Genomic DNA, 11,668 nt, shown 5'->3' with positions numbered 1-11,668 from the left:
AGAACGCTGACTTGATCCCGGCTGCAAAGCATGCAAAGCATCGCAGTCATTCCATCTTTTCCATCGTCGACATGGCTGGCAATGCCTCCAGCCTGACATCTCCCGAGCTCAACGCTTACGAACGCTGCGCTCCAATTTTCATCAATGTTCAGTCGTGAGCTCAAGTCACATTGTGACATTTTTGCCCTTTTGTGAGTTCCCGCTCCTCCCGCCCGAACCGCACGGCCGCACAACAGAACGGATGAACGAATGAACGAACGAACGAACGCCTTCCATTCCCGTTGGAGCTCGGAGCGGACTCAAAGAAGCGCTGACTGGCATCAGCGTCAGACAGCCAGGCCCCAAGCGCCGGAAATCGCCTTGACCCTTGGGCCACTGCAGGGAGTGGATGTGTCCAGACGGTGGAGGATTGTGAGCCAAGGAAGAAGTTGGCGTGAAACTTGTTGGTGGGAATCGCACCCCCTTGAGATTGCTTGATGCCCTTGCGAGGGACGGGGTGGTCAGGCTGCGTTTGAAGGCAGGCAGGGAGGGAGAGGTCTGAGGTGATAGGTGTGGAGAAGAGGTCGCCGCCAGTAGCACGGCCAGCACCACCAGATGGGGGATAATCGTCGGAAGGCTTCGAGTTGGAATTGGAGTTGCGCTTATTTTGAGGTGGTTGTTGGTTGTATGCCTTAGGTGGGTGTGACGATTGGGAAGAGGCAGGAGAAGGCTTGCTGCCAGTGCCCCTGTAAGGCGCGAAGGGGTTTGAAGGTGATGGGGCCACCATAGGTGTAGTGACGGCCATTTTCGGACTCGTCTTGCTGATAGGCCTTGGTGCCGTCTTGTACAGCTCGTCGGGGTTGATGTCGCTGATGACGGTATCTCTAGCTGAGAGGTTGCCGGCGTCGTCTGATGTTGTCGCCGCTCGGACGTTGGTACTTGCGCCCGCGTCCGCACCCGAACTTTCTGGAGTCGACTCTTTTTGGGTTAACGATCCTCGCCAGTCTGGTGCAAGAGGATAGTAATGTCGTTTGGCACGTATTGATTCTGGTATTATCGCCAAGCTGACTGCTTGTTGGATCTGTAGCAATGTCGTTAGCCACAGCAACAAGAGCCATGCTGTCGGCGTGCTGTGCCGTTGTCTCTCGGTGTTGATGATTCCAATCATATTGGATATCGTTCAACAGGTAAATATGTTCAAAGAGAGAAAAGAGAAGAAGAAGAAGAGTATATCATGACACTTGACCGCGAAGGGAGAGAAGGGGAAGCTCTGTAAGAAGGACATTGTGTTGTTTATGTAGGTATGTCGGACTCGGGGTTCGAGTCAGTCAACATGTTCCCACGATTGACTTTCCCTTTGCCCTCATCGTGGCGGTTTCTGTCGCTTTCAGATGTGTGCCTCGTCCCCCTCCTTCACGCTGAAGCCCTACAGTTCTCATTCTGTCTCTCCGGTCATCTGTAAACCACATTGTCGACCCAAGCAGGACAGAATCCCCTTTCGATGCGTACCACAACATCTCCAACTCCAACACTCCCAATACAGAGTAAACATCCAATTGTGCCATGTATCGTGTTGGAATGTGATCATTGTCTTGATCTGTCTCAACCACTCGGTATAACACTACCCCGACCCGACCCGTAGTCTCAGAACCACCATACAAGGAATGTTCACTCAGTTCACTCACTTCACTCACATAGGTATGGTAGGTAGCTTCACCAAGGCTCGCGAGCCTTCTGCTCTTCTCTTCTCGCAGTCAGTCCAGAACCCCAATTGCCACGGGGCACTATCGGTTCTCGATGTTGGGTGAGAAGTGAGGTGGCGCTCCAGTGAAAAGCTTCCAGAAGGCTTCGATCACCAAAAGTTGGAAACAGAGGATATAAACGTGCGGTGGCGGTTTGTTTCGAGTTTTAACCCTATTTGGAAAGAGAGAAACAAAAGAGAAGGATGTCGAATCGTAGAAAGAAGAGGAATGTTTCGAAACAAAAAGTGGGTTTTGGTAAGCAATGTTAGGTACCGTGCGCTCGGGCTCAGGGGTCTTCGGTGAGAAGTCGAGGATATTAGGTGTAGGTAAAGGGTCGGTGCGTTTGACCGGCGATTGAAGTCTAGATCTTTCGTGGAGAGTAGGTGAACTTCGGCTTGGTGAACAGACCGCGTGACCGACCGTGTGGAAAATGTTTCGGTTCGTTTCGTTTCAAACTCCGGGTCCGCGTAGATGATAAACAATATTCGAAAGAGATATCTCTGGTAGGAAGAGAAGAAAGAAAAGGGTCCAAGGAAGAGAAGAGAGGATTGTGTGTAGTGTCAAGCAAGGATGCAAGCTTCGAAAATTGACTCGAGTGCGTTGGGAGATCAGAATTTGGAGGAAAACATCACTCTTGCCCACAGGCAACATTCAACCTCCATCCTTCCTCCCGGAGCTCCCATAGTTTCCATGCTTGAAGCTCCCCCAAAGAGCTAAAGAAGGCACCTCATGGTAAGGCAGGCACAGCTCGTCCCCTTGACCCGCTTGGATCATCAAGACTCCGGTTGGGACACCGCATAGACATCCCCATTCCATGCTTGTGCTCGTCTTGGCGCTTGGGGACAAAAGAAAATGTTTGAAGTAAACTTCGGAAGAAGATGAAAGAAAGATCATGGTCGCGGGGCATGGAATTGACCAAGCTCTTATCTTATCGGGAATCGCACGCCAGCGGCCGGCGGGTGACCGCACTAACTGATATTGGCACTATTTTGTTAAGCATCCCGCGCATTATCACCTTATCTCCAGCCACACACTAACAGCGTGTTAGCATGCTGAGATATATGCATTTAAAACGCACGTGTGATGCACTAACACTCTATCAGCATGCAGCTCGACACTCCCGATTCCATCGAGACATATTCACATTTCACGATGGATTCCCGTCTCGACGATGGGCATTGATTTCGAACACTTTTCACGTGTAAGTCGACGGATAATAATAGCGCAAACTTCATCCGAGGGTTTATCGTTGAGTGAGCCTTAGCTCACTGTCACCCAAGGGGAAGATGCCGAATTCGATGAGTGTCTCCATGCGCGTTTCACTCTCTTTCCAGCCTCTGCTTATTGAATGATAGGTACATGGTGCATGATGAACCGTTTACTCACAATGATCTTTCTAGATGAAGCATCGATGCCGTTGATATCTTTTCCTCGCCCGGGAATCAGAAATGCAAAACCAGGTAGCTACCCACATACCGAACGCAAGCAGGACGCCATCATGTCAATAGCAAAGCTGGGGCTGAACAGGCTGCCATGACAATTGGCTAGGCCGTCGTGGTGATCTTGCCATTCGCCGACTTTATTGTGAATCAGCACATTCGAATTCTGCCCAACTAACACAACTAACCGGCCTCCATCCATCTTTTCTGCGGTGGCACAAAATGGCCAGTTCGCAGCCTTACCCACCCCGTGGGCCGATGGACAACTCTTCCTTCCCAGGACATCATTCCTGATATCTCCACTTGTCTGAACGCTGTCCTAGGCATTTCAAAACACCTTCACCTTCTTTCTGGTCGAGCATACTTACCACTCCAATTCTTCGAACTCTTCGACGGACAAAGACAAAAAAAAACATGCAACGATACACCTACGAGCCCCTCCCTCCCTCTCATATCCGCCTACTAACAATTTCCACGGGAGAAAACGACCAGCTATACGCCACCATCCGTCCCGTCCCCTTCGATGAGAAGAATCCCCCAACTTACTCGGCCCTCTCCTACGTCTGGGGTACAGCAGGGTTCACTACCGCTATGAAATGCAATGGCAACACGGTTTTATACATCACTCCCACGCTGGACGAAGCGCTACGCAACGTGGCCACCCTACTTCGCGATCGAGAGTCCATTTGGGTCGACCAGATCTGCATCAACCAGCAGGATCTGGAAGAGCGGTCGCAGCAGGTCGGGATGATGACAGGTATCTACCAATGCGCCAGCAAGACCCTCGCCTATCTCGGACCGCCAACTCCGACAACGGCGCTTGCAATTGATCTTATCAGGCGTGTCGGGACTATCGCAAGAAAGATGGCTGGTGAGATCTTCCTCCAGGATCGAGAGGAGAGGAATCGCGGCCTTGCTTCCCTCATGACCAAGGAGGAGATCAGCATCGAGGAGTCAGAAAAGCTCGGTATATCGTTCCGCGACCTTGCATCCTGGGATGCGCTCATTGAGTTTTATGACCGCCCCTGGTACGAGCGAATTTGGATTGTCCAGGAAATGCTACCCAGCCGCAGCGGATTCGTGATTGTTGGGACTCTTTCTGTCTCTTGGGAGTCCGTAAAAGGTGCAGCGCTATGGCACTTCTTCAAGGCTGGCGCGGTTCCTAAGCGGCATAAACCATCTGTTAGAGGCATTGAGCTAACTGCAAACATGGATTTGCCTTGGGACTGGCGAGGTAAGTACAATCGTCCATGCCCTTGAACATTATGTTTATCATCCCGCTAACCGGTTCGGTTCTGTTGCTTGGTGCTAGTGGGTGTTGGGTGCGTTAAAGAGCTTGCCGGTCGAAGGGTCATGCCCACTTTTCGATGGGAGCTATCACGGCTGCTCGCCATGTTCCGACGGAGGAAAGCAACCGATCCAAAAGACAAGGTGTATGCGCTTCTCGGCCTGAGCGAGTTTGACTTGGGAATGGGTTACTTCACAATCGACTACGCCAAGGACGTCAAAACAATCTTTACTGACACGGCCAGGGCGATCCTCAAAGGAGACAGTGACCGAAAGAAGCCGAATCTCGACATTATCCTTCAGGCACGCCGCACTACCTGCAAGTGTGAGGTTGATGCCGAGCCTCAGGCCGGTGAGTGGCCAAGCTGGGTTCCTGACTGGCGACAGCATTCGGGGACGGGATGCACATGGGGCATCGGCGAAGACTTTGAAGAATGGCACGACGAGCATGCCGCCGGTAAGCATGTCGAAGAGCTGAGTGATATTGCCTCGAACCCTTTCGCTCTTGTGACGCGGGGGGTAGTCCTGGGACGAGCGGTCTACGTGAGCCCTTATCGCCATTTCAGCGACATGGCTCAACAAGGCCGCATGCGAGAAGCTCGGGACGAATTTTTGGGCATGGTGTCCTCCTATCCAACTGGTCAAGATGTCGACATTGCCTTTGCCATGACAATGGTCGGCGGAGTTCTGCCCAAATCAATCACGGACCGGGGACATACTGATCGGTGGTATGTGGACAATTATCTCAATTGCATTGACATCCTATCGATGCCAAACGGCACAACCGAAGAGGACCAGCTGCGGGATACCAAAGTGATAGAGTACTGGCTGGCTGGTTTCGAGGACAGTTGGTATCAGATCGCCCAAAACGCGTACTGCGAGAGGAGATGGTATGTCCTCGACACCAACCACGTTGGGTTGGGAAACCATCGCATGCAGCAAGGGGACGTTGTCGCCAAGTTGGTCGGCCTGAGCATGCCCTGTGTTCTTAGGCCTTTGGCCAACGGAAAAGATTATCAATTCATCGGGTGAGTTGGCCCATGAAAGGGCGGCATCTAACTGTTCGTGCTGACCGTTGTGGCTTGTAGTGAGGCGTATTGTCACGGTGAGATGGCTGGTCTCGGCAAAGGGGTCCCGCCGGGTGTTGATATTCCTGCGAAGCATTCGCTCCAGAAGATCGTGATTGTCTAGAACGACTGTCGATCACGATATCTGTCAGTATACGGTTTCGATTTTGGAAAGATATTGTGCTTGGTCGACGGCGGGTGTAAACTGTGAATCGCAAGAAATCTCCGAGAGAACTGAAGTGCGTGAGGGTGTGGAAAGATGTCCGGTGAACAACGAAGTTGAAGGAGCAAGATGGTCAGTACTAGCTGTGGAAATTTTTCTCGTCTTCGCACACCTGGGCAGCCACGTGAGAGGGCGCCTTCAGTACCTACCAGTAGGTAGAGTGACTCCTTCCCTCTCTCCATCCCACCCACTTCCATGAATCGTTCTTACCTTTCTTCTTCTCTTCCAATCTCTCCCCTCTGATATGCAGGGCCGGACCCCCGCGGAACAAAAATAGAAGGAAAAAAAAGAAATAGTTAAACAAAAGAAAAGGGAACTGAACATGATCGGTCTAAAAGACGCCAACATACTAGCAGGCACTTTCCATTGTTTCCTTCCAAGACTCCCAATACTGGGGAAAGCTGCCCCTCACTCGGCCCCTAGTGAAATCCAGTCCAAACTCTGGTGACCAGACCCATAACCAGACCCGGCCCATCCATGATTTTTGTTCGCAACTTCCTTCCTTAACCCCCGCCGAATCCGACTCTGACTCCCTCCGACTTCGCCAAGGCAAGGCAAACAGCGCAACTCCTATCGTAATCCAGACTTCAGTTACCTACCTCTACTTAAATTCAAATCCACCCCGAGGTCCCGTCATCCATGGTCTGGTCGTTCTAGCCTAAAACTAGAACTAGGTACATACCTAACCTGACGTTATGTACCTCCTCCGATGACCCAAATCTCGTAGCTGTCACGACAAGACCTCAACTGCCTCTAATGGAGTCGCCCGCTCGAGTCTGGACTGGATTCTGTTGGGTTTCATGTCCCGTCCGTCCAGTTCAGTTTTGACATGCGTCGAGCCATGGCGGGAAATGGAATCCATGCTTTTGTGAAACATCAATCAATCTACGCGGCCGGGATCCTGGGTAGTGGTAGGTGGTACCTGTGATACACTATATCGGAGAAGATAAGATAGAATTTCTAGAGTTGCGTTTGAATTGATTACTACCTCTACCAGGGAATCCGAGGAAACGAACCGAAGGCAGTGTTGTTGTTGTTGTCGACGTCAAACGGGAGGCAGTGATGTCTGATTTCAGAACCACAAAAGTCCTTATCGTATCTCCTTATCCGTTTTGTTATCAATATCTTATCTTTCAGTTATCAAACTACACGCACTCACTGCATGAGCAAGGGGCTGCTTCCATTGGTTCAGGGGGATAATGTCATACTAACATTATTAAGGGGCGTGCTGTTAGCGTGGCCACCCTATCTCTATTTTAAAGAGGCATTATACTAGCAAAATATTAGCGCCTCTGATTATCTTCTCCCAAAAGTGCACCGAAAGGCTCTAACTTACTAACATCCCAACTCTTAAGTCTGCGCATGCCACGGTCTTTTAGCTTCATGAACTCTCGATGTTGGATCGATCCCTCATTGGAACGACGGGCAAGTTGACGACAAGTTGCTTTGATATCCGAGCGAAGGGAGCAAATGAAGGGAATATGCAGACCAAGGACGAAAGACCGGATAGACCTGTTCGTCCATTGTTGTTGGTTTCCCCGAACAGCCAACGCCGACGCCAACAGCTTGTTGGGTCATGGGAGATACGAGTCTTGGACCTTGGTCATATGTATGTCCTCGGACACCCAACCCCCCTTCCTTCTCTCCTTGAAAAGAAACGCGGGGAGAACGAAGAACATGATTTTCTGCAAAGTGAGCCGGTTGAATAATGAATCGTGTCATATTCATCAACAAACGAAAGCAAAAGCACCGCCACCAATATCTGACGAGAAAGTTTCAAAAATAGAAATACAACGTATATAATCTTTGCATCCGAAATATCTTCCAAATCCCAATTGCTGCGCTAGCCCCCCTTTTCTCCTGACCGGCTTCTTAACAAGTCTCTGGCCGCTTTTTTCCAGTTTTCCAACGCATGGGTATTTCTCTTCTTTTCCCTCCCTTTCTCCGCCTCCCTTTCTTTTCATGACTTGAAGTCTTTCCTCCGCGGAAAGCCCCTGGATGTAAAACGTATTCGTGGCAAGGAAATACAGCGTAGTAGTGATGTAACAGATGTACAAAGAAATGAACGTAGGTAGTAAAACAAACTTCGAAGGAAAACGTTCGAAGGTCCAATGCGGCGAAACGTGTAAACTTTCGCGTTTAGAAGATGGCGGCTGAAAGCTTGTTAAGAGCATCAGCCGGGCTGGCCCAGAAGGCAAGGGCGATGATGATGTAGAGTCCCATAAGCTGTTGTCACAAGCGTTAGCAACCGTTTCCACAACTCTCAAGAGAACTTTCCTCGAAAGGGGAGAAAACTCACCATAGCACCCTCCAAGTAATTGGACTTTCCATCCTGCACCGTGTACGTAACCACCATAACCGACAAGGCAAACGCGATCGTCTCAAAGGTCTCGAAATGAAGCGTCATCGGCTGTCCAATGGCCCAACCCAACAGAACCAAAGACGGGGTAACCAAAAGGGCAATCTGAATGCTGGATCCAATCGCCACACCCATGGCCAAATCCATCTTGTTCTTGACCGCCACCACACAAGCCGTCACATGCTCGGCCGCGTTTCCAACAATCGGGATAAGAATAAGACCAATGAACGTCTTGCTTACGATGGCGCCCGAGGCAGCGATGTCGTCGATTGAGGCGACCATGTAATCAGCCGCGTAGGAAATAATGACAGTGGCGATGAGGACCAAAGGGCGGACCAGGGCGAGAGGATGGGATCCTCCTCGGGATCCGAGAGACTAACGTCGCCCACATGTGTTGGGCCTCGGGCTCAAACAACTTCCTTGTCGGCTGCGCAGGACAAAGAAGAGGTAGGCGCAGTCCAGGATCAAGAGAATGACGGCGACCACGGAGAGAATCAAGATACTGATCGGTGATGACTCTTCCTTTCAGTGTCTTGAGACGTTGTAGAGGGCTGCCGGGATGATCAGGAGCAACGATTACGGTCATCATACAGGTGATCTGAGTTCCCGTCGCAAGTTTGGAGATTGTTTAAGACTGTTCTGGTGCCGTACCTTGGAGATTCGCGCATGTTGAGCGGTGCCGGTATTACCGGTCTGGAGGTTGGGACATTCAAGACGACAAGTGCCTTGTGCAAGGTAGCCTGGCGAGCTTCTTCTTCTTGGAACGAGAAGCTCGCCCGATTTCGCCGGCGCGGACAACGGGCAACGAGACTGGCTGATATCCGAAGGAATTGGGATCCTAGATTAGGTTTGGTCAGCGGCGGAGGCGGAGGGAGCTCTTCGGTCGCGAGGATGACGGCCCCGCCTCTAATAATAGGGAACCCCTTGACCGCTGAGGCTGGACCGCCGATTGACCTTGGGCCGAAAGTCGGGGTTCTCTTCCCGTCTTGTGGAACGTCTCTTCGGTGAGCCGACCCTGAACCGCTGGCGAGAGGATGGATGGCGAAGGGCGATCTTGATGCACCGCAATCTGGGGTGCTCGGGCAGGGCCCTCCATTGCGAAATCTCGTTTCCCGCGCTTGACAGCTCCAACGGTGTTGCGAAGACGAGAGCTGGGATCCAGGCTGGGACCCAGTACTTATGGGGCGCGTTCGACGCCCATGCAGAGTTTATGTGTTCTGCTGGTGCGCACTCTTACTGGGCTCGTCCCCGTCATTCCAACGGTGGTCTGTTCATCTGGATCTCGGGGTAGCTCTACGATTGACTGAGACTGGGGTTGGATCTGCGGCTGTGGACATTACACCTTCGTAAGGTACGTTCGGTCATGGAGAACGAAGCTGCACCGCCGAGCTTCCGCGGGTATCGGGGTTCGTCATTGTGGATGCCAGGAGGCGCAACGTTGGCTTCGTCTGGATTTCGGCGCTTTGCGGAGTGAGGGTAACAAGGCCGGCGGCGGAGCTGCAGGGTAACGAGCTTAGTATGACTTCAAATGTTGAAGACGGCTGGCAGCGGCGAAGTCCGTTGGGATTCGCAGTCCCGCGGTTGGCTGTTTATTGCGCGACATTAATGCTAGCTAGCAATCGGGATTCCTGTTCGCGACTGGACGTGGACTGGATCGGACTGGACAGCCGACCAAACACCATAGGGTATATCGGAAAGCATGGGATAGTGACGAATGAATGGAGATTCTAGGAGAATTGAACAAGCAGCAGCTTGATATGGAGCGAGCTAGTAGTTTAGGAAAAGTGTAATTGCCCATGCGCCGACCAAAAAGACGAATCTGGCTGCGAGACAATTAGACCGGTGATCGAAATGGGCACTGAACTGTCTTGGAGGACAGTATCAGGCCGAAAGGAGGTCAACATAGAATGGACGCCAATGACGATGGTTGGGCGGCGTAGTTCTTATGATGTTGCCGAACATTGGATTGAAATGTTGTTCTGAGGTGCTCGACAGTAGTAGTTCTCGTACCTCACTTGATGTCGCATTCGTCGCTATGTAGGTATTGGTGTGTCAATTTGTGTTACTACGTGTTCTCGTTACCAACCTGGCGATCTTGCTCATTACCGAGCGAGGCTTCTCGTCGCAATCGAGGTTTTTTGAAACAATACTGCAAAAGAAGAAAGAAAATAAAAATGCCGAGATACATAGCTTTTCATTGTTTTCTCGAATAGGGGACAACAAAGGATGATTGCGTGGTGTTGTCGATGGTGGTTTCACCCCGAGTTGTCGTTGCTTGAGACTGGAGGAGCAGCGCCGGACTGCATGGAAAGAGGACCGGGTCGTCGAACAGGAGATATATAATCGAGATGACGCTCGGAACAGTGATCGGTAGCTGCGGATACATCAGACTATATGCAGGCCCCCTCCGTCTGCACAGTGGAGGGAGGATCGATGAGTGGAAGGTCAGCGGCCACTGCAACCGACTGTTTTCATACCCTAAACCGAATCTAAGGTTCATCCGACAGTCGTCTGCCGTTCCAACCCAACGGTACTTGTTTGTAGTGTAGTGATCTGATGAGCTGAAGGAGCGGTGACGTGATCACGACGGCCAGCAAGCACGGATGGGCGTCCAGACACACTTACAGAAAATACGGTGCGCGTGAGTAGCCCGGATGAGTTAGGTATCAACGGCCAGCCCTAGGGAACGCCGGTGGAGGTCTTCAAAAATGAACGTAAGCGTGTATCACCAAGTGTCTGTCACTCCACAACCGACCTGATGGGTTGTCACGTTTCATAACAATGTAGGGCACAACTGCGCAGCTGTTCGGTGGAGCCACATGATGACGTGGATTTCCATTGCTGAACAAATCGTCATACTTTCGACGCCGTGGTGAACGGATTGTAGTGGACCTCATGACCGGAGACCACGGGGATTGCGCATGGTAAATGGGCTACAGGCTGGGAGTTGCCGGTACAAAAAGCACCCAACAATCCCAATGTCGGCGCCGTAGCGCTGAAGTCATCTTGCCTGGTCTCGCGGTTGTCACTGGGTCGTTTGAGGAAGGACAGGTCTGTGTTTCCCACCGCACCATTGTCCCTTCCAAGCATGTGCTTCAACGACGCGCGGTCGATCTGGCGCGTGATATGCTTTCTAGGAATGCCAGGTGTAGTATTCTTTTTCACATAACGTTCACTCGAGGGGTCGGCTGCCCAGCGCTGCTCTACTCCAAAGAACCCCATCGAGTCAAGCATCATGGAGGCTTCATCGTTCTGGTCGGCGTGATTGATTGATGAAGCCTTTTCCTGTTCTTCGGTTTCACTGGTAGGCATGACCTTTGAAGGGCCGGTTCGCGAAGATGGCCGAGGACTTGCACCCCGTCCTGATCTCTCAGTCGTTCGTGGAGTCGGCGATCCGGAACCGAGGCGCCGCGGATGTAGTTGATTGGCGGATCAGTACTGGTATGCGCGCACTTCCTTTTTTTTTTTTTTTTTTGCTCTCCGGGGTGGATCCTTGAGGAGAACGAGGGCCATCCTTGCAGTTGATGGTGATCAGAACACTCCATCTGTACTGGCCGGCCATGACCTTCCTT

The 11,668-nt window shown here is 51.5% G+C and overlaps 1 protein-coding gene across 1 annotated transcript; it reads left to right on the top strand.

Annotated features, from left to right (window-relative positions):
* Positions 1-3,574: 3,574 nt before the first annotated feature.
* Positions 3,575-5,984, top strand: SMAC4_13405 (uncharacterized protein; the record flags this gene model as incomplete). The annotated part of the gene is made up of 3 exons (XM_003347723.2): positions 3,575-4,394; positions 4,473-5,475; positions 5,536-5,984. 3 exons carry the CDS (start codon positions 3,575-3,577, stop codon positions 5,636-5,638), a joined length of 1,926 nt encoding a protein of 641 aa, XP_003347771.1. The 3' UTR covers positions 5,639-5,984.
* Between the last annotated feature and the right edge of the window lie 5,684 nt (positions 5,985-11,668).

This window comes from Sordaria macrospora, chromosome 2, assembly GCF_033870435.1.
Source record: "Sordaria macrospora chromosome 2, complete sequence".
Taxonomy (NCBI): domain Eukaryota; kingdom Fungi; phylum Ascomycota; class Sordariomycetes; order Sordariales; family Sordariaceae; genus Sordaria; species Sordaria macrospora.
Note: the sequence above shows the minus strand (reverse complement) of the source record. Positions and strands in the feature narration are given on the sequence as shown.